This window comes from Sturnira hondurensis, unplaced genomic scaffold (assembly GCF_014824575.4).
Source record: "Sturnira hondurensis isolate 20B ecotype Veracruz unplaced genomic scaffold, ASM1482457v3 Scaffold0004998, whole genome shotgun sequence".
In the NCBI taxonomy this organism is placed as follows: domain Eukaryota; kingdom Metazoa; phylum Chordata; class Mammalia; order Chiroptera; family Phyllostomidae; genus Sturnira; species Sturnira hondurensis.
This window is the reverse complement of record NW_028077629.1, coordinates 3,138,504-3,165,559: the sequence shown is the minus strand read 5'-3', so window position 1 is coordinate 3,165,559 and position 27,056 is coordinate 3,138,504. Positions and strand designations below refer to the sequence as shown.

At 37.1% G+C, this 27,056-nt stretch overlaps 1 protein-coding gene across 1 annotated transcript in view; it reads left to right on the top strand.

The window, feature by feature from the left end:
- The window catches only part of GRID2 (glutamate ionotropic receptor delta type subunit 2), a 1,449,169-nt gene that overhangs the window by 1,169,352 nt on the left and 252,761 nt on the right, over positions 1-27,056 (top strand). Inside the window, exons 12-13 of the mRNA XM_037046096.1 lie at positions 183-321; positions 26,566-26,761. Coding sequence (XP_036901991.1) covers positions 183-321; positions 26,566-26,761 — 335 coding nt within the window. The remainder of the gene's footprint in view (positions 1-182; positions 322-26,565; positions 26,762-27,056) is intronic.

Genomic DNA, 27,056 nt, shown 5'->3' with positions numbered 1-27,056 from the left:
TAATCTCATAAAAGAGAGTGAAAATAAAGTAGTGAACATAAGCAAAATATAGAGATCTATGCTGGTGCTATATATAAATATTTCACTACTTAAGAATTAACTTGGTTTTGAACGTGTATGACTTCAAAATTCTCAATAAATACTTGTTGATTTTCTTTTATTCTCATTGCTTCTCTCCACAGGTGGGGAGGTCCCATACACAACTCTGGCTACTCGCATGATGATGGGGGCCTGGTGGCTCTTTGCTTTGATTGTCATCTCATCTTATACAGCAAACCTTGCTGCTTTCCTCACTATCACCCGCATTGAAAGCTCCATCCAGTAAGTAGACAGAGATTCCAGCAGCTACAAAGCATGAGAAATGATAGGAGTGCCTAAGCTATTTAAATAAGTATATGGTTTCTAATAATAAGTTTATGATTTTTCCTTGAGTAAATGCTTAATTTTCTGATATACAGGTGTAACTAGATAGTCCAACTCCTGAAAATACGGTATCGATTGAACATTTTTTTAATTAATAATTCTGGGAATAATTTGAACATTGCTTCCCACATTTTCCTGGAAGGGTAACACATATTCAGAATTTTAACCTCCACAGTGTATGACTATGTCTGGGCAGCATTGTAAAAAGGAAGGGAGTAGGAGTCATACTAAATATATATAATTCAAATTTGACACCATCAGTCCTTTTCTTGAGTCTGTCACATTATTCACACTCTGTAAATAGACAGATGATGATCAGGGAGAGAGATGGGAAGAGCAGTGAGGGAGAGATGGAGAGAAGAGAGAGAGAGGCTGTCCAGAGAGACAACTACTCTCTGTTTATCTCTTCACTGCATGATACCTAATGTGATTGTCACAGCTGCTGCTTTTCCAGCTGCAGTGGCAGTGGTCATTAACTAGGGTGCACTCATTTAAATCCTAAAAGTTACCCAAGTCAGTGCCTCAGTTCACAAATGCCACTCTCCCAAGACCTGAGAGCCCAAAGGCCTTTGATTTACCGTGGCTACTCCTGCTTTTGTGATTTCATGCCATAATCAGCGCCACAATACTTGTACCTTATCCGAACATAATGTTCTAGGTATTGGCCTTTTTATTTCCCTGAAATGATTTATTCATCCAAAACAAGGTATTCTGAGTATTCTTAAAGTTGAAGAACATTAATTTCTCAACAAAACTGACAATTCAAAATTAGAATAATTAGATTATCAAGAAATTCATCAGAGATTTAACTTATCCTTAAAAGAAAACATTAGCTATTGCCTTTAAAAAGTGTGTAAATGAAGTCTATTAGCCACAAACTATTATATGATAGTACAATACTAAAAACAAATTTGAGCATTATTGGTCTATAAAGAACTAAGATATACTTTTCAATTGCTTGTGGTATAAAACTGAAACACCAAAATTTAAGTACTAAAGCAATAGACAGTCATTTATTTCATTCAGTCATGAAAATGGTATTTCCAACTTCTCTCATCAAATCATGTTCCTCAAGTTTTGTTCCCAATTACCACATATCTTTGGTACAAAACCTTCACACTCTCTCAGTTTATTACCCTTACAGCCAGTTCTATGTGTGGCATAAGTTATAAAACTGATGACCCCATCAGAATCACATTTTAAGCAACAATGAAAATTATTGCAACCACCCAGCCAAGAAAGCAATGAAATTAATAACATTATGAAAACAATAATGACTATTTAACACTCACAAGACTCCAGACAGTGCTAAATGTTTAACAGGCATTGGCTCATTTAATATTTACAGCTATTTTCTGAAATACATATGATTAATAACCCATTTTACTACTGAAGTTGGAAAGATAAATAAATTGTCTCAAATCCTGTAGCTTATCAATTAAAGATTAGACCTATAATCTTTCCAAACCTTAAGCCTAGGTTTTACATGCAGCAGACCAGTTTTCATCCCACACCCATGTACAGCCAGCTGTTTTCAGAGAATATCATTAAGGACATGCCACATCCTTATTTCTTATTAAGTATAGAGACATAAAAAATTGCATTCCTCAAATCCACAATTGGTCTGAGAAAATAAAATTCCAAAAAATGAGGAGAGTTTTCTGTTGGATCAGTTCTGTAAGTATACATCCCAATGGGATTAGGTTATATTTGTAATTGTTATCTGCCACTAAGGGTAAGACTGTTCAGCAGATCTGATAACGGAAATCCTATTGAGAAAGATAGTTTTAAAATAGAGTATTTAAGTCATAAATATATTTTATATCAATTATGTTTAACATATCACATTTTGAGTATACTTAAATCTAAAAACCTATAAGTCAGATTTGACTTTGAAACATTTTTAAATAAATGAAGAAAATTTTAAATAAAACAACTGACTGACTATATACAGCAAATCACAACAATAATTATAATAATCAACAAAAATTGTGGCTAAGATTCACTGAGAATTCACTATGTGAATTTGCTTAATTTATTAAGCACATTACATATTTTATCTCAATTATTTCTCAAAATAACCCTAACAATGCAAATAGTATTTTTTCTTCCATTTTGTTATTTTTATTTCCATTTTTCAGGTGAAGAAACAAAAATTGGAAGTTAAAGGCTCAAGATCACACTATCAATAGTTTCAGAGCTGAAAATCGCACACACATCAATTTGATACTAACCTATAACCTTACACACCCAGTTTTTTTTATATCCAGTTGTTGTTTTTAGAATTTGTTTGAGTCACTGTTTCATTGAGGCTGCAGACTTCACAGCATGTGTGTGGTGTATGTGAACTCCTTAGTCGTTACAAGCTTTGCCAGCATGAGTTTGTATTTACACATTTATGCAACAGCAGTGAGATCAAAAGCCTCTATTAGATTTTTACACCCATTAGGTTTGTCTAAAAGTAAAATCTAATGGAAAAAGATCATAAAGGACTCGTGGGCATGGGCAATGGGGAAGACTGACTGTGAGAGTTGGGGGAACGGGGTAAGGATGAGCAATGGGGAAAAAGGTGGGACAACTGTAACTGAACACCAATAATAATAAAAAAAGAAGAAGATAATTATTTCACATGATAGTTTCCTCAAGTGTAGTTTCATAGTCCAAAATAACTGAAAATTCATTTTTGAAAACTTCTTTCTAATGCTAACTCATATTGTTAGAAGTCAACATTTGCTATAAGTTTTCCCATCCTTCTAATCTCATCACTAGACTAATTTTGAAAGGGGAAAATCAAAGCCAAATGAGTTAAAAGAAGCCTGACTCTCTTCCAAACTTAAAGATTTCTTCTAATTTTATGCTTCAGCTATTTTGGTAAACATAACTGCTTTCAATATTTCTTGGAAACATTAAAAGTTCATTTGCAACTAATGTCAAATTTTCTACGGAAATTCTAAGTCTGCTTTTTCTTAGAAAAGGCAAAGGTTTTTTTTACAATAACATCCAGTGTCATGCTTCCAGAACATTTATATTCATAAGATTTGCTCATCACTAAATGAAACAATACGTGTCAGGGTGCCTTTTGCTGGGCCAGTTTTGCTCTGCCATCAGCACACATTTACATCTTCATCCCCCAAATTCCAAGTCACCTCTGCAGGCAAGAAAAGGTAGAAGTGATAAGAAGGACATCAGTGGGAGGGGGAGGAAAGCAGCTATTTTTGAACACTTCGTTGACAGAAACTCATAGTTTGGTAGGAGCAATTCAATAAATTTATTCTTGGGAAGCTTAGTATATTTTATAAAATGTACCCATTTTTCCAAATTACATATTTATTGGCATCTAACCTTCTAGTTGGCATTTGTCATTACTAAAAATTTGGAAGTGAATTTCCCCGAAAATAATGAGTCATAAATTTAATTTTATTTTTTTTCAATTTTTTTATTTAATTATTTTTCAAGTATAGTTTTCTGTCTATTACTCCCATCCCATCCCACCCCCCATCCTCCCCCCTCCCTCCCATTTCCACCCTTCTCAGTTGNGCCCACCTGACAGGCTGCCTTGGTCCCACGGGATCTGGTACTGTCCTGTGGCTGGGTGAGAAGCAAGTCAAGCTGCCTTCACAGAACACCTCAGTCCACTTTCCAGTAAAAACTTCTCCAGAAAGCGTGCCTCTCAGCCCAGCCCAATCCCCAACCTGACTGGTTAGGACAATGCTCCTCTCAAATTTCCTGGGCTGGCAGGCTGGTGGGCTAGTGACCACAGAGATCGCAACTGAACACGGCCCCCTGTCCTTGCCACCCTCCCTGCACACCTAGGCAGACAGGTCTCTGCCACCCAGCCCCTCCTAGATGGTGAGGGAGGGAGCTAGCTCTTCCAGGGACCCCGCAGCCGGCCCAATCCTCCACTGGGTGCTGGGCTCCCTATGAGTCCTCCGTGGCACTGGCCACAGACGGAAGCCTCTACACCCCTAACACAGCAGCAGCGGCGGCTCTGAGGCATTTGGGCTGGCCCAGGACAGCTGGTCCTGCCACTGTCGCTTTTGTCTTTACTCACAGTTGCTGGGCTCCCGCTGAGTCCTCTGTGGCAGACACTCGGACGCTGGCCGTAGACAGAAGCCTCTGGGCCCTGGAAGCTGCGGAAGCAGCAGCTCCGAGGTCTTTATGCTCCGGCCAATGGCTGCTGGTCCCGCCGCTGCTGCTTTTGACTTTACTCTGGGGTGCCTGGCTCCCAAGGGCAGCCGGCCCTGCCGCTGCCGCTTTTGTCTTTACTCACAGGTGCTGGTGTCCCAATGAGTCCTCTGTGTCAGACGCCCCTGTCGCTGGGCGCAGGGGGAAGCCTCTGGGCCCCGACCGCTGAGGCAGCCAAGGCTCCAAGGTCTTTATGCGCCGGCCAATGGCTGCCGTCCTGCTGCCGCCACCACCGCTGCCACTGCCCTTGACTTTTCACAGGGTTGCCAGGCTCCCGATGAGTTCTCCGTGGCAGACGCCCTTGTTGCTGGGCACAGACGGAAGGAAGCCTCTGGGCTCTAACCGCTGCGGCAGCCGCGGCTCCGAGGTCTTTACTCGCTGGCTAATGGCTGCCGCAGGTCTGTTCGCCTCCGTCCTTACTCGCGTCCCTGAGACCCCAACAATCCCCAGCGGTCTGGTTCGTCACTATCTCTGGTCTCTTATTTTCATAAATGCTGGGGAATTGTTGGTTGGGGAATTGATTGCGCTGTTCTTCTGTAAGTCTGCCAGGATTTTCCCCCAAGTGTAGGAGAACTGCATTCGCTCCGTCCTACTCCGCCGCCATTTTCTCTTCTCAATCCATAAATTTAATTTTATATTTCTTAATTGGTGGTGGCAGCTCAGCACAACCATGACAGAGTGTGACAGTTGGGATGGGGATACTGAGATGCACAGCTCACTTTCAGGGGGAAAATACACAACTTCTACATGACTCTAAGACATTTAAGCTTTTTTATTGTCATTGAACAGTAAGAATATGTTCAATGACAATACATTATTTTCAAATACCTGGACAATTAAACATACTTTTTCCTATTGATAACCCAGTTACAAGGTATAATGAAATGGAGCACACAAAGCTTTGAAGGGATTTTCAGAGGAAACATTGGGTAATAATAACATCACCAATGTTAACTCCATTAGTGTTTGTTGGATGCAATTTTCCAAAACCTATTTATTTCATGCATAAAAGTGAAAACAGCTACCGGGGAAATTATAATTATACAGTTATAGTAATTTATAACTTCAGTAAGATTGATCTTTGGTGGTAAAACTTGAGGTCTTTCATTTCCTAAAGCTATAAGTGAGCTTTAGTCTATTCAAAAGGATTTCAACAGTCCGCCATACTTTTAAATTTAATGCTATCGTTCTCTGTAATGGTTGAAGTTGGACTGAACAAAATATTGAGTTAATGTAGCCACTACATCAAACTAATATAGGTTAAATTTCTTTCCAGACATATGCAAAAAGAGATCCATAAATATTCTGTGTACTAGAGACCAGCTTTTTAAATATATTTTATTGATTATGCCATTACAGTTGTCCTGTTCCCCCCTTCACTCCCCTCTACCCTGCACACCTCCCCCACTATCCCCCCCTTTAGTTTATGTCTACATGCCTCAAGTTCTTTAGATCCTATATTTCCCATACTATTCTTGCCCTCCCCCTGTCTATTTTCCATCTACTGTCTGTGCTACTTATTCTCTGTACCTTTTCCCCCACTCTCCTCTTCTCACTCCCCTGTTGCTAACCCTCCATGTGATTTCCACTTCTATGATTCCACTCCTGATCTATCTGTCCTCTTAGTTTGCTTTTGTTTCAGGTGTGGTTTTTAATAACTGTGAGTTTGCTGTCCTTTCACTGTTCATATTTTTCATCTTCTTTTTCTTAGATAAGTCCCTTTAACATTTTATATAATAAGGGCTTGGTGATGATGATAGAGACCAGTTTTTCCCTAATATATCAATAGAGAGAAGAGTTGTGACTGGCAGGTGCTCTCTAATAAAAGGATTTCTACCCTTTCTTGCCCTTATGTAACAGAGTAACTACCTTTAGAAAGTCAGTATTAAAAGAAATCATAGAAATCACACTTTTGGAAATGGAGGCATTTCTAACTATAAAAACCCCTAAATATTAGCTTCATATATTTAGTTCAACTAATTGCATATCTATATAAAATTTAAACATTGTGCTATCCACTTAGTCTCTAAAGTTATTCCAGTAGTATCCCTGAGTCACAACCTACAGGGACCAGCAGAAGTAACACCTGCTTGAGTGTGGTTCGTACGGTAATAATATGGGTGTAATAATCTATAGTTTTAACTTGAACATTTCACCTAAAATGTCATGTGGTGTGCTTCAATGTGTATGTTACAGAATTAAATGCTTATTATTTTGTAATAAAAGATTTTGCAGTAAGAAGGGGGTACTATTTGTGCTGGACCCTTTATTTGGAAAAATAACAATGTAAAATTCAATGATACAGAAGGTATGATAGATTTATTTATAAAATGCTGTGGGAACACAAGAGAAGAAGTAATTTAAATCAATAACTTGGAGGGGAGGGAGAGGAGAAAGGAGGGAAACTGTCAAGCATCACAGAGATTCTCTGAGGTACCATCTGGAGTTTAAACTTGAAGAATGAATTTCAGTAGACTGAAGGGGTGGCTTACTGAGACATTTACAAAAGCAACAGAGATATGAAACTCCTAGAACAATGTCTAGCAAAGGGTAAATGATCAAAATATGTTAATTTCCTTCCTGGATTGGGATGGGTAACCTGGGAATGGTGGGAAATGAACTAAAAAAGGAGGGAGGGACCAAATTCTGAAGGCATGATATGGCTTGTTTAAGGAATTTGGAATTTTCCCTGGAGATAATAGTGAGTGACAGCTTCATCTGTGGGAATAGGTGTAGGAGTACACGGAAACTCATTAGAAGTGTCTAACGCACATGTATTTATGGCATTTAACTAGTATGTTTCTACTTGATATAAATCTGATCCATGAATCTTGTTTCAAAAACTATTTAACATTCCTAAGTATTTATAATTAATTTGGCTTGAGAAACATTATGTTTTTATGTTAACATTTTCATTTCTAGTGGATGCAGGAATGTAACCTCAGTTTATGTTTGATTAAAAAATGATATGTAAGGAGAGGGTATGGTTTACATCTTAGCTAAATAGGCAGGGAGAAGGGAATTGCTACGTAGAGAGATTTTAGAAATCACTCTGGTTAGGCAACTTTTCAGATGTAATTCTGCAGAAAAATTGCATCTCAAAGTCTGATATTTATGAACTCCATCATGCCTGCTAATCACTTTGAGTCTTGTGCCATCAAGAAAATAAAAGCAGGCTTATTTTTTTCTCCATTTTAATGCAGTTTCTTGTTGTTATAAAAGTAACACAAGACTATTTTGAGAAAATAGGAGAGTGCATAGCAATTCCAAAAGGTAAAGCATTAACAATCCATAATCTGTCACGCAGCAACAGTTCTGTTAATATTTAAGCAAACTTTCTTTTAACTGTTTATTTTGAGATGATTATATACACAGGAAACTGCTAAGATATAATCACAGAGTTGACTCACAGACCTTTGTCCTAGTTTTCCCCAGTGGTTACCTCTTAAATACTGATAGCACAATATCAAAACCAAGAGATCAGCGTGGGTATAACATGTGCATCTAGTTCTATGCCACTTTTATCACAAGTGTAGAATGTATAACCATCACTGCAATACAGATGTAGAACTATGCCGTCACTACAAACACTGATTCTACTCCTCCGTAGTCACATTAACTTCTTCTTCCTCACCCCCACCCCAGTGCTTGGTACCCACTAATATGGTCTCCATTCCTATATATTTTTTGTCATTTAGTGAGTGTTATGTAAGTTAAATCATCCAGTATGTAGCCTTTTGAAATTCACTTTTTTTTTTACTCAGCATAATGCCCTTGAGATCTAAGTTGCTGCGTGCATCAATAGTTTCTTGATTTTTATTGCTGAGCAGTAATCCATGGTATGGATGGGCCAGTTGGTTTAACAACTTACATATTGAACAGCATTTTTATTGTTTCTGGTTGTTAGCTATTACAAATAAAATTGGTAAGAATGTTTATGTGCAGGTTTTTGTGTTTTCATTTTCCTAGCATCAAAGCCCAGGAATGCAATTGATAGATAGTGTGGTAAGTGTATGATTAGTTTTAAGAAACTGTCAAGTATTTTTCAACGGGACTATAACAGTTTACATTTTCATCAACAATGTATGAGAGATCCAGTGTCTCTGCTTCCTTGCAAGCATTTGGTGTTGTCACTATTTATTTTTTATTTCGGCCATTTCAATAGGTGTGTAGTGACATCTTATTGTGGTCTTAACTTGCATTTTCCTAGTGGCTAGTGATGTTGAATTGAACATCTTTTCATCTTTATATCCTCTTACACCATAGGTCCCTTCATGTCATTGATCCATTTTCTAATTGGATTGTTTTTTTTTTCCTGTAGAGAGTTCTCTACATATTGTAAATACAAGTCCTTCTGTCAGATGTGTGGTTTGCAAATATTTCCTTCTTGTTTGTTGCTTGTCTTCTCATTCTCTTTACAGAGTCCCACATAGACCAAAAGTTTTGAATTTTGATGAAGCCCAATTTATCATTTTTTTAACATATTATAATTTCGGTATCATGTCTAAGACTACACTAAGTCATAGATCCCAAAAATTTCAACTGTTTACTTATAAAAGTTTTCTTCTTTTACATTTCATATTTAAATCTATAATCCATTAGAGTTAAGTTTTGTATTAGATGTAAAGTTAAGATTAGGTTCATGTTCTTTGCCAATGAATATTTTTCAGCAGCATTTGCTACAAAAGACTATCATTCTTTCATTGAATTACTTGCACACCTTTGAAAAAATCAGTTGGCCATACTGTGTCAGCCTATGTCTGTGTCCCCTGCCCTGTATCATTCATCTATGTATCTATCCCTCTGCCTATATTACAAAGTGTTGATTACTGTGCCCAGAAACAGGGGGATTCCTACCACTTTTTCCCAAAAACTATTTTAGCTATTTATTTTTTTCTGCCTTGCCATATAAATTTTAGAATAATCTTATCTACATTTTCAAAAATTGTATTGCTTATATTTGTAGGAGTTGCTTAAATCTGTGTCTTATTTTGGAGAGAATTAACATCTTTACTATATTGAGTCTTCCAATTTATGAACATGTTATATCTCTCTACTTATTTATGTCTTTAATTTCCTTCATCAGTATTTTGTAACTTACAGCATATAAGTCTTACATGTTAGATTTGTTCCTATTTCTTTTTTTCCCAAGTGATTATAAATGACATTGGGCTTTTAATTTTGCTTTCCATATATTCATTGCTAATGTAAAAGTACAATTGATTTTATATGCTGATTCTATCTTGAGACCTTGCTGTGTGTTCTAGGAGATTTGGGTAGATTATTTGGGATTTTCTATGTAAGCCTTCGTGCTATCTACAAGACTGAGCATTTGTGTTTCTTTTTTCTCATCTGTATCCTTTTCGTTTCTTTTTGTTGACTTTTTTTGTGCTGGCTAGAACTTCTCCTGTGTTGATTAAGACTGGTGATAGTGTATATCTCTGTCTTGTACCCCAACTTGAAGAAGCATTCAGTCTTTCACTATTAGGTGTGATGTTACCTGTAGGTTTTTGTAGATATTCCCTGTGAGGTTGAAAAAGTTATTTTCTATTCCTAGTTATTTATATATATATATATGTTTTTTTATTTTTTATCAAGAATAGGTATGGAATTTTGTCAAATGCTTTTCCCCCATTAGTTGATATGCTCATATGATTTCTTTTTTGGAATATTTGGTGGGTTGCAATGTTTGATTAATAAACTATTCTCAAAAGGAGGTAGAGGCTAACTATATTCCTCTTTCCTATTTCCTCTCTATTTTTTTTCTAAGCCTTGTTTTTCTTTTTTATTTTCTTCCTCCTCTTGTCACAAGGCAATCAAAGATCTTGGCTTTCCCTGCCTTCTACTTCCCTCCTTATTCTCTTTTTTCTTAAGCATTGCTTCCTCCTATCCACTCACTTCTTATTCAAGTTTATCCTTCAGAGTGTGAAGTCCAGTCGCTTACTTTCTCCCATCCTTACAATTGGCTTGAGATCCTCCATCATTATCTCATCCCATCAAAATCAAGTCCAACTCCAACAACAGAGCATATTGAACCCTTGAAAAGCTGACCAGCCTTCTTTCTATCTTCTGGCACCAATGAATCCATTTCACACTTGTCCACGCCCCAGCCAAACCAAACTCATAGGACGTTTCATGCTGCCGCGGAGTTCACACGCTGTTCCCTTTCTCTGAAATGACCAGGACCTCCTATCTTCTCTTCTGGCACTCTCTATTTGTCCAGGCACAATTAGTTATTATGCATATGTCTTGTCTTTGAGACTGCTAACTCTTCAAAAGCAAGGATTATGTCACATTTGTATCTGTGCCCCTGATGACCCTGAGAGTTCCTGGCAAGGAACATTAATAATAGGAGCAGCTAACATTTGCTGGCTATGTGATGGACACTTTCCTGGTGCTTTGTGCAGGTTACTCATTTAATCCTTGTAAACCCGTGATGAATAAAATATATTCATCTCCAATTGAAGATGACAAAACTAAGAACTGGAGTAGTGAATCCAGGCAATCTGTCACTGGAATCTTTGTCCTAACTAGTGAATCATATCATCTATAATTAGCAAATATACTAAACCTTTATTGATTGAAATAAATAAACAAATAAACAAATGAAAAACATCAGGGTCATTATACATTTTGGAAACATAAATAGTCTTGCAAAAGGAACTAATGGCCAAATGATATTTAGCTAAGTTACTTGCAGATAGTTCTAAATTTCATGATATCCAAGAAACAGGCACCAGAGACCATGTATTCACACACACCCACCCCTGCACTCAAAGTCTCTGCCTTATTACCCAAATAAACATGTCATGTTCCATGATCATTGAAGCCTTATTTTCTCTAAGGGGAAAAAGAGAATGTCTTCAATTTCATAAGTTTATTATAAAAAGAGAAATAAAAGAAGACACAGTATAATTCCCAGATACACCCTATCTAACATTTGTTTCCATTCTGCTACTTGCTCTTCAGGAGCTCATGTCAATTCTTTGGACTGTTCTTCCCTCCACCCCAATTTTGGTGGTGCTAATAACTATTCTTTTACCATTTTGTTCATAGTTTCATACACAAAACTCATCCTTTCTCCTGGTTCACCTGGACCTCAAAGTTGCTGCTGCTACTATTGCCTCTGACACAGCCGTGGCCGCCCCACCCCACTGTCTCCCACTCTGGGTGCTGACTGTTTGTTCTGCCACTTAATCCTCCAAGTCCCCTGGAAGTGAAAATCTGGCTGTCAGCAAACTTTATCCCATATTAAACATAAACAAGGACTTAGCAGAGTAATTCACTCTGTCATCTCACTTTTGCTTAATCAACTACCACTAGTTAATAGTTTATCTTAGTTGACCTTACTGAGATCAAGCTGCTACTGATCATGACCAGAACTACACCTGGGTCAGGATATCTTTGTTAGGGGAGTTTTCTCTTTTAACACATTGTTAAGTACCTTCTCGTAGCATCCAGCTCATATGCCTCTTCCTGCATGTAGCTTTCCTCATAACATTCATAACTCTACCAGGTGTGTCCCTTGTTTGAACCACTTTGCACCTGCCTTGCTCACACTCTGAACCACAGTTAGCCTTGTATTAGAGCACCATTCTATTTATTTTACCTTCCTAACAAAAATGTATGTTCTTGAGGGTGGTTTCATCACCATTGTATCCATACAGTGCCTTATATAGTACCTTACTGAGCACATAGTTTGTTACAAGTAAATATTCATTAAGTGAATGAACCAGAAGGGAATTTCTTAGACTCTGGCCCCAGACTTTGAAAGTCCATGACTTGTTTATATACCGCATAAGAAATCAGAAAGCTATATGAAAGCTATTTCTTTATCCTATTTTTTCCAGGATAAGAGACAGAGCCCAACATGTTAGGCTCTCTGGTTGCATTAGAATCTCACCTACTCTCTTTGTTCTTCTAGTAGTAGGCTCTCTCATAGCTCTCTGCAAACGACTGCACGCTTTATTAGCAGCAGCCAGAATCAAGGTGACTGAAGTGAGATGGGCCTGATTCATATGCTTTTATGTTTCAGTTTAGTACAGAAAAGCATAGTCTTAGCTCCAGAGTATACAGGCACTACAGACAGAGAAGTCATCCATCTCCCTCCTCTATATTGTAATGTTGAAATGGCTCACTTGTCAAAGTCCTTAAGTGCTACAGTGATGGATGTTTTATAAACATATAGCCATCTAGATGTTACAGACAAGATAGTGTCTTCCTTTTTGAAAAAATAAAATAAAATAAAAACGCTTAGAAGTATGTTGATGTTTCAAAGCCACCCTTCCGTGAGTATTTAAAGTTTTCTCCCACTTGACTTGAGACTGCTGGGAACACGGCTGCATTAGCACTGCTATAGACTCCATTTACACTGAGCTCACCGAGATGAAATCTTTGCTAGTTAATAAACTCCCACCACCTATAACATGAGCTCCTTCTTTGGGACAAGCTGAATTATTCAGAACAAATCAAACCCTCCCTTCTCTCTCCCCAGTCTTGGTCATCTAAGCCTAGAAAACTGTTAATTACTCAAGAATATCCACTCCTGTCTCTTCTCTATTTCTCGTTATCTTCCATTCTTATCTGAAGTCAGCTAAGTAAATAAATCCTATCTACCAAAAAGTATGTGGATACAGTAAAAACCCTATACGTGGAAGTAGTCTGTGTAGTCATTTTGGAGGAGCTACTTAGAGATGGGGCATGCTTTTGTGACATTAATGCAGGTAGCACTAAGTGATGGAAACATTGGGATTGTCAGTCGGGTGGTTTGGCAGAAGAATACGGCTACAGGAGACTGGAGACCTAGGAATGCGTGTTAAATTTATTTCCTTCTACTAAATAAGCCAAATTCTTATACCACTTTGTATCTTAGTTTTCTGTTTTTGAAAATGTGATCCATTTCTCACACTCCACAAGTATTTGTTGTCATCATTTTAATTGTTTACAATTTCCCTTCTATAAAATTTATAGCTATAAAATTCTATATCAACCACACACAAAAAGGTATCGTATTGAAAAAGATCCGAGGTACAGTTTGAATTGCTTATTTATTAAAAAAATAATTAAAGGCAAAACCACAGAGATAACAAAAAGGTCAGTGGTGGTGGGATGAACAGGTGGAACACGGAGCATGTTTAAGACAGTGAAAATGCTCTGAATGATACTACGAAGAGGGATACCTGTAACTATGCATTTGTCCAAATCCATAGAATGTGCAGCACCTAGAGTGAGTCTGATGTAAACCATGGGCTTGGGGCGATTGCAGTGTGCCAGTGTTGGCTCATTGGCTGTAGCTAGTGTGCCACTCCGGTGGAGGATGCTGATCATGGGGTAGGCCCTGCGTGTGTGAAGACAGGGCATAAGTGGGAAACCTCTAAAATTTTCCTCTAACTTTTTCTGTACCGTCCTCTACATTTTTCTAGGAACCTAAAACTACTCTTTCAAAGCAATCTTTAAAAAGAAAAAGGTAATGGAGACCATCTAAACTCAAGTCTTTTTCCACAGAGAGCCATATAACCATTGTGATCACTGTTAAAAATATGTATAAACAGTTTAGCAGGGCACCATTGGTAACATTTTATTTAATAAATCTTGTTAGTGACTTGAAACTTATGTAGACTTAAAAATGACTTTTACTAGGCAAGGATATCAATTAAAGAACTATAAATTATTTTAAGAAAACAAGGTCTGAGGTAACTGATAAAAATACATTCACATAGATACCTTGATAAAAATCCTACATTGAAAGGCAGATCTGAATGGAAACTCTTGCGTTGCCATATCTTCTCATCTTTTTTCTCTTTCAGTTTTTCTAGTCTTACCTTTCCTTTGTGTCCTCTCCATCAGGCCAGCAATCTTGATATGCTGACTTCCCCACTTCCTAAGAATCTGTTTGACCCCATTAGTCTTCTGATCCGCTTATTTCCTCCACAAGCTCACCATCTAAAGATAGTCAGTTTATTTTTAATGGCTTTCTCCTCCACTCATACACACACACACTACACTCTCCCCTACTATAACCTCTATTTCTCAAATCCCAGTCTTTTAACCTAGGGGCAGTGTTGGAAATTGCCAGGTGCTCCAATCAGAAAAAATCCTGGGAAAAGTAAAGAACAAGATCTGTAGCCAGCTGGTTGGGCTGCTGTTTCAGACGAAGATTGCTGCAGAGCTCTCAGACTTGCTGCTAAAATGAAGGGCAGGTGCATATTTGCAACATAATTTGAATGTGCATGATCTGTGTCTCTTCATAAAACCTGACTCTAGGCTCAGGATATGCAGTTTAGAACTTCTTTTAGTGGAAAGCCCTCAGAAAGGAAATGCCACCTGATTAGGAGTAGGGGATAATTTCTCTGAATGGTTCTTTAAAATATTCTTGTTTGGAGAAACGTACCAACTTCTGCACTGGGAAGAAGGAAAACATCTTTGTATTTGGGAAACTTTAAGTTATCCACAGAAACTTTGTGTTATGAAGATCTAGGATTTTTTTTTAAGTTAGACTCATGAGAATCTTCACTGAAACAATGACCTTCCACCTTACTTTGACAATAATGTTTCACTTAGTCTTCAAATAGGCTATTATATTAGTCCAACTATTACTTCTGGTAACTTCTTTCTCAACTGGGAAAAAAATCTGGTAATATGACTAATGTTTTCATCTCCTTCAAATATCTTGTAAGAAAAAAATTACAAATTACTATTGACTCTTCACTTGAATCCATACTGTGTTTTCTTTGGGTCATGATTTCATGTGGGAATACCATGTGTTATTGCTTCACAGCTTGTTATTGGGCCACGTTAGGTACTGCTCAATGGTTCAATATCAGCTTTGGAAGGTATATTGAATAAGGATTTTTTTCATAAGACAGGCCTGGCCCTGATTCTGATTAATATTTTCAGTGTTGATTGAAAGTACAGAATAGAATAGAGAGTAAGCTTATTAAATACGCAGATCACTTTGTAGTGAGTAGGGGTGATTATTGACTGGAACCACACTGTAAGAATTCAAAAGGATCTAGGCAAATTAAATAAGGTAATTAGAAGTAAGGTGAAGTTTACTAAAGGCAAATATGTGATATTTCACTCAGAAATGGAAAAAACTGTGTGCATATCTATGGCAATTCAGAATTTGAGGATGAAGGCAGTTTCAGAATGAGTCATCCGTGGGTTATAAATGTGAGATGTAGCATTGGTGTTCAAAAAGAAAGGCACCAAAGTGACCTTGCAGTGTAAAAGTTGTTCAGGCCTCTTATAAAACTGCCATGACCTGCTCCTAAGGTCCATAAATTATGCAAAAATTGCTGTAGAAGAGAAAAATGACTTAATAACAATGTAACAAAGTGAGTAAGAGATCCTGTGGGGAAGGTCTAATGGAAGTTGGTGTTTAACTTAACAAGGAGAAGGCTAAAGGATGAAAATGAAAAATAAGTGTCTTATTACATAAATATTGTACTGAGGTGGTGAATATAACTATTGTCCATTTTCAGTGAGCACAAAATAAGACGCTTATGTGAAATAAGAGGGTTTTAGCTTAGGCATGAGTAAGGACTTCTCAGTCTTAAGTTTTCTAAGTCATTAAAATACTTTGAGGGAAAAAATGTTGTTTTGGAGACTTGCTTATGAACCTGAAGGCACAAAATCAAATTAAGCAATACCTCCAGGAACTCTTTTAACTCCTAGATGCCATTATTGTATTAGAATTCTTTTAGAAACTACTTGATCCTCAGGGACATTCATGGGAATTAGTAAAGCCCTTCTGTACATTCAGTGACAGGGGAACATAAAAATCCACTACTCTACTGTTGAAGTGTTTTGTATTATTTGAGTATATAGTGCTAACATAAATTTTATAATTAACTGACAATGGTGACAATGAAATTTTTCCCATACAAATTTACAATAATTCCATATTTTTCATATTGCTGTGGGTAAATAATAATATTTAAGTAACAAATTTCATAAATAAATTTATAAAGTGATTGAATTCACAAAATACCGGGCCTTTGCAATGAAATTTTGCTTAATTATTTTTTCAAAGATTTTATTTATTTATCATTAGAGAGGAAAGGAAGGAGAGAAGGAGAGAAACATCAATGTATGGTTGCCTCTCATGAGTCCCCTGCTGGGAACTGGCCTGCAACCCAGGCATGTGCCCTGACTGGGAATCAAACCGCAATTGTGTGGTTCGCAGTCCTGCGCTCAATCCACTGAGCTACACCAGCCAGGGCGAATTTTTGCTTAATTATTGTACATACTTATGTATTATTAAGGACTACTACTTTTAACTAATAGGCTATTTAAAGCAGAAAATAGGGTCATAAATGATCATTCTATCAGCAGGCAGAAAAATATAGTGTCTGCTACATACCAGGATTCATGATGTGAGAAAATTGGTTCCTACCTGTAATGTGAGTCAACAAGTCAGACAGGACCATTAGATTTTTAGATGACTACTTTCCTGAATTTGTATAACATTGTCATTTTGCAGAAAGCTTAACAGTTGTTTTTTATTAATTATGCCTACCAGTAGTAAGAGATACAAAGTGTTTCCACCTTTCTTTGGGTTCTCTAAAATAACCTACCATATCCACAAGTCTGAGTTAACTTTTAAGTGTGTATAAGAGTAGACTTAATTAGGAGATCACTTTGCAAGTCATATAAATATCTAATCACTAGGCTTTACACCTGAAACTAAAATAATATTGAATGTCAACTATAATTGAAAAAATAAAAATTAAAAATTTTAAAAATGTTTATGAAAATGCAAGTCTCTCCAAGTGGATGCAGATATTCCCCTAAGTAGTTCATGACATCCATCTTTCTCAAGTGCATCTATTTAATATGAATTTCCAAATTACCTATGATGGTCCTATCTACACATAGCAAATAAGAGTGCCCCTGATGACTCTATAAGAGAGACAACACATAAAATATTTTTTCAGTCTTCCAGGAAAGATGTTAGAGTCATCTGCTGGGCCATAATCCTCCATGCCTAATCATCCACCATGTAGAGACAGTGTTTGGGAAGAAGATGTATTCTCTTCATGAGTACTACTACACACGTTTTCTACATCAAGCACACTTGAAATTGTAATGGTTATTTAAATCATTCTTAAAGATAAAGATCATATAGGTATTCTGATGAAGTGTAGAGAAGATGTGAAACTACATTTGATCTACTTTACTGGTTGTTCCATATAAGGGCAGGGTTTTTTTTAAATTTATCTTTAGAGGGTAAGGAAAGGAGAGAGGGAGAGAAATATCAATGTATGGTTGCCTCTTGTGAGTCCCCTGCTGGGAACTGGCCTGCAACCCAGGCATGTGCCCTGACTGGGAATCGAACCGCGATCCTTTGGTTCGCAGGCCCTCACTCAATCCACTGAGCTACACCAGCCAGGGCTAAGGATAGGTTTGAAAGCAGGTAAATGATATAGGTCAGGAATGGGAAGAGGGACAGAACAGAGGAACTGAAGAAGGCTGCACTGCTTAGGCCTTAGCTGAGAATCCTATAAGGAAACACCCTCATCCACTGATGCTCCACTGTAAATGCTCAGTCCTCCTTGGTCTTCGTATGGACCTTCTTATAGAGTATTCTCTCAATCCAGAGGTCTCCCTCTAGAAACCTCTGCTCTATCTGTTATCATTCAAACTCGTCGGCCTCAGACATCAGGCACCTGCTGTCTTGAAAAGGACAAACTTCTGGCACCATTAGAGAAAGGAAAGCACAATCACTTCGGTGCTAGTACATTATCTCCCTTAGAGGTAGCTATGCCTGGGTTCCTCCTGAATTACCTTGCTGCAGAGATTATGCTTTTAGGCTATGCAATCTAATCTATGAGAAAACTTTATTTCTTCTACAAACATGACTTTGACCTTCATGTTTTAAAATAAGAAACCTAGCATTAGTGTGCTAAAGAACATTCAACTCTTTCCTAGGCCTGCTTTCATTAAATAGTGGCATTTTTGTGCACTTAACATAGCTCTCACTGAGCTCTGTAGAATGGATACACCATCTGCAAATTAAATTTTCTCTTGATATTAAGGAGTGTTAGAGTACTTCTTACCCTGTCGTTACCCTTGTTACCCTTTTATTTCATCAGACCTCCTTGAAAAATTTGTCTCTGAGGCGTTTAAGAACTTCACAGAGGAGATCAGGTGACTAAGATGGAGAATGTGATTCACAGTGGGACAAGTGGTCACTGGCTGTGCTATAAACAGGAAGATGGAAAGCTCTCCATGGTGTTTATCTTGTTTTATAAGCAGAGCATATAGTCTTGACCAGTAGCTCAGTTGGTTAGAGTGTTGTCCCAATACGCCAAGGTTCAGATTCAACACCCAATCATGGCACATATAGGAAGCAACCAATGAATGCATGAATAAGTGGAGCAAAAAATTGATCTCTCTCCCTCTCACAAATCAAAAAATAAAAAAAGTTAAAAGGAATAAGAGGAGCATGCATATGTTCCTTTCTCTTCTTTATTCGAATATATAAACTCTTGAAAGAACGAAATCCTAAAATTTAATTTTCTGTAATATTACTCAATATTATCAAAGGTGACTATTCTCTCCTTGTTTTGATGCTTATTTCTTCTTTAACTATTTTTTAGCTATTCTTTTGTATTTTTAATCATTTCAGTTAGCAGAGTTAGATGGGCAATTGTCTTCACCATCTACTTTCCAATACTAAAGTCAGAAATCACTTATCAAGCTAGCCACTGCTTGTCTGCTCTATTTCCACAGTGCTTAGATAAACATTCTTTTTTAGAAGAGACATTCCACTTTGTCTGGGGTCCTATGTCTACTAGAATTGTGGACTTTAATAACCTCAGCTTTTCCAAATACTTCATTTCAGTCCTATTTGTTTGGGGTTTTTAATTTGTCTTGTCTCAAACTTATTTATTTTAATGTATAAGGGAGAAAATGTTTCTACTGGAAGTCTGATAATTCTTTTGCAGCTTATTTGGTTACAGAGAAAATTTCTGAAACTCCCTTTCAAAAAGTGTGCTTTAGAAAATTAAAAATAAAATACTCCTGGCCATGATTAGTCATCCACTATAGTAAAAATTACATATTTATGCAAATAATAGTAAAAATCCCATTTTTATGTGAGGCTTGTTTAATGGGGATGCTGGCATTCTAAGATGAAAGTATATTTCCAGAAAAGAAGAGTAGTGTCTCATTGGTTGTTGACTATTTTCCAGACTGTGAGCTAAATTCTGAGTTTCCTAGATAAATAAAAATTATAATAATCATGAGAATCAGCAACATCTATTCCAATTAGGAAGACAAATAAGTAAAATTTCATCACACAATGCTAAAATGTAAATATGTTCTAAATATTACAAGAACACTGAGGAGGCAATGTGTGGGGGTGACTCCCTTGCAAGTCCCCCTGGGTGCCACGGATGAAAGTGAATATGGCCAAGACATGATGTGATCTGCTTGGGGAGAAGGGGTGCCCATTTTCCCAGAGAAAAAGGGCCGTGGGCTATGGCCAGTTTCTCGGGGGGAAGAAAAGGCCAGCAGCAGTGAGAAAAAGGCCTCGAGCCCCCTCTTCCATAGCCTTTTATTAGTTTCTAATACACAGGAATACAGGGCTGCAAAGATCAAACAGTAGATAACATTTCAAAGAAATATGAGGGCTTACTATGAGTCAGACTCTGTCAGGAACAGAGTTTTAGGGTTTACTGCTGGAACCCTTAACATATGAATGAAAGAACTCTTAGCAGAGCAGATTTCACAGGTTTATCAGGAAGTCTTTTCAGTGCCAGATTTTTCCCCAGGACACTCTCTAGCAAGGCAAGGAGCTGCACCTCTCTGGACAGGTATTCAGGCTTAAGGGGATTAGAGCCTGGAAGCGCTTCTCCCAGAAAACATGGGGACTCGGGCTTTGCGAAAGCAGGGGGGCGAGAGTCCATTGCTCTTTGTTGCAGCCTCCTCCCCGCCCCACCCCCCGCCCCCGAGTCCTTCCATGAGGGCCTCCCAAATGATTGAGTCTGGCTTAGGTTGCTCCCACTGTGAGGGGTCTTACCAGTCATTGACTTCCGACCAAGCTTTGGGGGCAGGGAGGGGAAACTGAGGCAGCATTTGCCACCAGAGACAAGCTTTGTCTCCTGCGGCTCACATTCCCGAGGTGGTCCCTCACCCTTAGCCACAAGGTATTAGATACAATTCCTGAAACCAGGTAAAGCAGTCTACAACAGCAATGAAGTTTGATCTTGAAGGGAAAGAATTCTCCAAGTAGATGAGGAAACATCCCATGCTGAGAAAACACCTACTAAGACATGAAGCTGGGAAAAAGGGAACAATGATGAAATGGTTTCTTTGCCCTATAATATGGATATGAATGAGGCAAAAGCTTTTTTCTGAGAAGAAAATATAGGTGAAATGTTTGAAAGATCTTCAATGCTAGAGAGTTTTAAGTATTTCCTAAGAGCAGTAAGGTATAGAGGAAATATTTCAATAAGCTGGGGACAGAATCAGATTTGCATAGCAGAAAGAACATTTTAGGTGTGGTGCAGGGAGAATGGATTAGAGATAGGTGAGAGAAGAAATAGAGAAAGGGCCTTGAAATAATTTTGTGGGCAGACATCATGAATGTATTGTCAATGAAAAGGCAAAGGTAGTGAGAGATTTGCAACATGGCAAAGTGTACAGTACTTGATGAGAGATTAGGTGGGGTGTGGGAGTTAGAAAGGCCATGGATGAAGAAGAGGCATTAGCTGAGAATGAATCTAATTGGTAGGAAAATAAAGGGATGGCACTTCCAGAAATGGTAGAGAACAAAGTAATAGCACTGATAGTAATAAAACAAGGAGAATAAAGTAAGAGTAATGATAATAATAAATTTAATAAAGGTACCTACCAGTAATTGCGTACTTATAAAGAATTAAGTGCTAAGCTGTATTATATGCAATCTACTCCAAACCTCCTGACATCTCATTAAAAATTATCATTTTTCCCTGACTAATAGGGAAAGAGATTACATTTTGTAGAAGTTTAAATAATTTGTCCAAGGATTAAAACTCAAATCTTCACAGTTTCAAAACCCATGTTTTTAGAAACTAAGCAATCGCCCAGTGTACAGCTATGGGCAGTACTTCCCAGTTCAGGCCTACCTTGTCTGACCACATCAATCCATGTTCCAGCACTTTTGCAAGATTCTGGGGTCTCAGTGACACTAATTCACACACTGCTGTCATATTAGTTATTTTTCTAAGTTTTAATTGTGGAGAAATGTTTTATGTTGTAAAACCTGCCTCTGTACTGCACCTACAACAGCTCTCCACTACTACAACCCATGAACAGAAAAGTAGGCACCAGGCAGGTTTTCAATGTGGTTGCTGAAGAACTGTTGGAGCTTAAACATCTGTCCTTTGGCAGATGCTGAAACCAGCATCCAGAGTAGAAGACTGGGGAGAGAGTGAGGGCAAAATCCGGAACTGAGTTTAAGGAAGAGAAGGAAAAGAAGGAAGAGGGAGGGAGGGAGGAAATGGAAAGGAAAGGTTTGTGAGAGTCATTTTAAAGCTTATCTTGTAAAGATCTATTCTCTTGTTGAAAGAAATGGGTAAAAATATGAATGAAAATTCATTGAAGAGGAGATAGGCATTAGATTTTTAACTAGTTGTCAATTTTAGAAATGTATTCTTATCAACACATTCATTATAGCATCTTTTCATTAACACAAACTCATATAAATGTCCCAACAAGTTTGCTATACCCATTTAGTATCATATATTTATACAATCTTGTACTTGAAAAAGAATTAGACATTAGGCTCTATTCATGAATCGCTTCTTCACAGTTTTTATAAGGGGTCACACACACATCCATTGGAAATCATTATGTAGGGCATTATAAGGAGAGGAAAATTATAATTTTCATATAAAAACAATAGGTAACTTCATCAAATACTGATGTGGCAAGTCTTCTCATCACTACTCCTTGAAGAGGACAGTTTTTCTTTCCATTTATAGGTGAGGAGAGGAAGGTTAACAGGGCTACCAATCATCACACAGCTCACAGATAGTAGATCTCCTTGACTTTAAAATGTACCCGCATGAAAGGTATTGATATCTGGTATATATAATGTTAGAGTATCATATGCAGCGAAATTAATTTTCAAAGTTTGAAGGGTCTTAAATAGAGTTTCTCATGGAACAAGTTTGTAGATCCACTCGAATTCCTAAAATTTACTTTCACAAGAGTGCCCTAAGTAACACAGTATCTCAGTATATGTAATGTTCACTCAAATACTCCATACTTATCAGCTCTCAGTATCATTTAGTACCCAGGCTGCAAGTCATATAGGACACTACTAGGAAGAATAGGAGAAGAATTTCAGTAAGACGAGAAAATAAGGCTGACTGGAGCATCAAAGCACTTGCTTTTGTTTATCCCTCACCACTTATGGCCACAGACATTCATTTCTTACTCTATGTGCATGACTCAGGATGTGGGTTTGGAAGAGGGGACTCAGGTTTAATAGCTGCACAGTACAGTAGTTCACTGAGTTTTATGTGAGTGCATCTAGGATTTGTATGGTTAGGTGGAAAAATAGAATATTATAGTCTAGCATAAGTATATTCACAGTTAACTCTTTTTTAGAATACTCTAGATTTTTCCCATTTCTTCTATAGATGGGTGGAAGCACTGCCAATTTTTTGTCAATATTTGCTATGGTAAATTAATTTATACATTAAGTACTTACTAATTATTTTATAATTGTTTTTCTTCTAAAGCAATGATTTGGCATGTCTAAATAATATATATGCAGATGTTGACCTTGAGGTACAATTTTTGAAGATTATTACTTCTAGAATAACCTATTAAATTTCTATTAGGGGATCATAATATAGGCTATAACATTTCTGCTGATCTTCTTGAAAAATCTTATTAGCATGAAAATGCAAAATAACCCCTTAAAATAAGCACTTCCTCCCTGTGTTGTACTCCTATAACAGCCTTTTTTCTCCACTTCATTTTACTTCATTTTGTATTTGTCACCTTTGCTGCTATTTTTGTGTACTGTAATGAAATGACACTGAATCAGACAAGCTATAATTTTTATTGTAAGCATATATCAAGGCAAATTTGTGAGCTGACTTGATATCAGAAATGAAGCTAAGGGAATATGCCTTTGTTCCAAGTTACAAAATGCCCCACTACTCTAAATTTGAAGTCTGTTGAAAATAAATTTCTTTTTTCTAGAATCAGGAACTTCACATAGGCAATATGTTAAGAATACCCTTTTAAAATTTTAGTGTGTACAGAAGACCTTTAATAACTAAACTCTTTTTATTACTAGAGTATTATACACTAAAATTGTGAAGCTATTATTCAAGGTGATGCTATGTTATATAAATTGGAGAATTTTAAAGATGCTAAAATTTGATATCAATTTTTTTCATAGAAAGCTAAGGGGAGGCATTAATTTATTTAGCAGTATTATATGAGCATGGCTATTTGAGCAAACCAGTTATATCTTCAAACATAGGCCTAAGAAGTTTTCACCCCTAGACTAATCTCAGCATCATCAAGATGAAGCCTGAGAGTTATAATCAAGAGTGATTGCTGGAACCACTAAGCAACCAGTGGCCAACCCTATTCTGGGGAGTTTTCTTTTCTTTGCTTTAAAAAAAAATGACTTATTGATTTTAGAGAGAGAGACTGGAAGAAAGAAACAAGGGAGAGAAGGAAAAAGAGAAATGTTGATTTATTGTTCCACTGCCACATGAATTCATTGGTTGATTCTTATCTGGGCCCTGACAGAGGGTCAAGCCTGCAACCTTGGTGTCTTGGGATATGCTCTAACCAACTGAGCCACCTGGCTAGAACTATTCTGGGTTTCTGACGAACCCTAACGTGGCCTTCTCTACCCATACATCTTCAGGTTCTAGAAGCTACAAGCTCTGTACATCTACCTAGCCTAATCCTTGTATTTATAGAAATTGAATAAATGAGCCCAGCTCTTTGTAAAACATACCTGCACAGATGTTTCCTTTCTTTTCCCTGTGTTACCCCTTTAGATTATCCTCCATTAAATAGTGGGAATTATTTTGAAATTTTGAATACAATTTTACTCCTATTACTTGAAACAGTAGTAAACAAGATGTAAATTGTTCTTTTGAAACAAAATTCTTATTGCTGCACAACTACCAAAATAACTATGGGATGTCCCAGGAGCAACCGTCCTGTTACTCTCCTCTAAAGTTGTACCCTATCTACACATAGGTCACTTATATTTCTACTTTTGCCCTCAATTATTAATTTGCTGTCACATTATCTTTTAATGTGGTAGAATAATATTAATAATTATAGATATTTTTAGAAAATTTGTCCCTTCACATAGCTATTTTCCATGTATTTTGTTCAGCATAAGTGTGGAACTGAAAGGAATTATCATGGTAGTTTCATAGAGTAAATTATATACATCGACAACATAAAAGTTAATAAAATGCAGATTAAATCTTGCTACAAGTTACTATTAGAAATTGATATGCATATTTCTCTAACAAACACAGCCTGTAATTTATTGCTTGCAACACAGTTTTGTACATGATGAAAACTGGTGATCTGTAAGAGTATTCCCAAACTCCTTTCCCAATGCTCTTGGTGTTGATTGCAAAGATGCTCGGGAAATCATTAGCAAACTCCATCTAGAAACAGACCAAAAGGTCATAAGTATACATAACATGGGATTCGTGGCTCGTGGTTGGAGAGCTGTGAGCATTTATTCTTGTTCAAAATATGGCATAGTGTTTCAAAACATCTGCTCCCATGCTCAGAGGTTAGTGACTCTGAAGCATGCCAACATCTAATTTTGACCAGTTTGCCAAAGACACGTGTTTGTCCTTAAATGTTAGTCATTAGAGTTGGGTTCCTACTTAAATTCAGCGAATCCCAGTGGAGTGGTAATTCATTCTGTAAGAAAGTGTAGAGTGTCTCAGAACTCAAATATAAGGAGGTTGACCTCCAATTTAGAGATAACCTGGAGTAGGCAGATATCACCTGTAACTCAAAGATGGCTTTGAAAATTCTGGAGCGTTATTCTGTAAAAGAGAAAACTAAAAACATATTTTCCTTTCCAGAAGCATGGACTTTATTGCCTTTGAATATAAATAAGAACATTCTCTCTCTTTCTGTCTCATACACACACACATACACAGGCACTTAAAGCAAATAATAGCAAAATAAATATAGAAGTAAAAGTCAGAATCTTGCACTAAAAATAATATGGTATTTGGAAACAGTTGGGTCTACATTTGAATCCTATCTCTATTCCTCACTGAATGTGCCACACTGAGTGAGTCCTTTATTCTTTCAGATGGGTAAAATAGTTCTAAACAGGAGGCACTGGTGTGAGGATAATGTGTGTCGATTGCCTAGGATGTATGAAATAGCCACTAAATAACTAATGATTATCATAAAAACTAATTTTTAAACATATGCTTGGCCTTAAGATATCTTGTTTATGCAAAATAAAACTAGTTTATAAAAATATTCAAGCCTTGCCACCTAAAAGAATATAGGTTTAAGACATATTGACATTAAAAAGAAAACTAAATGATTATATGATTATCTAGGAATCTAATTTAGTTTGTTTTGATGGGATTGCTAAATGTGAGCAATATTTTGAACAAGAATAAATGCTCACATTTTGTTTTATTTTATTTTATTTTTTATTTTAATGCAGGGTCACTTAAAATGCATTGCTTTATCACTAGACATGTTCACCGTTCCTTCGGTAGTAATTTTGTCTTCTCATGATTTGTATAGGGCCAAACATTCTAACATCAATTTTCCTTATATATTACATCCTAATATTAAGAAACAACAAAATAAGAACAGCAATATGACATCTGTATTTACATATATTGCTCTTTGCTTCCTATAACTTTATTCCCACATGAATATATTTAGTACTCTTTCTTGTGTCTCTCTTCTCTCCGAATCATTCAGGTCTCTCCAGGACCTTTCCAAGCAGACTGACATCCCTTATGGTACCGTCCTGGACTCTGCAGTATATGAGCATGTTCGCATGAAGGGAATGAATCCTTTTGAGAGAGACAGCATGTATTCCCAAATGTGGCGGATGATCAGCCGAAGCAATGGATCAGAGAATAACGTTCTGGAGTCCCAAGCAGGCATTCAGAAGGTACTGGCCACGGTTCTTCATTCATGGTCTACCCTCTTATCTCTATATTAGAATTGCTAAGTTAAGATTGCTTTCTTTCTTCTCTTAAAACTTTAACTTTAACATACAGTTTTTGGTTACATTACACCTTCTGTTGATTTAAAGATTTCGAGGTGACAGTGCACCAGCGAAGGGAATTCAAAGCCCTCTGTAGTGTGTCTAAAGCAGTGATCTTCAACCAGTGTGCCATGAGAATTTTTAAAACACTCAATACCTGACTAGCCAGGGGCACTGACCTTTTTCCCCTTGGATTGTC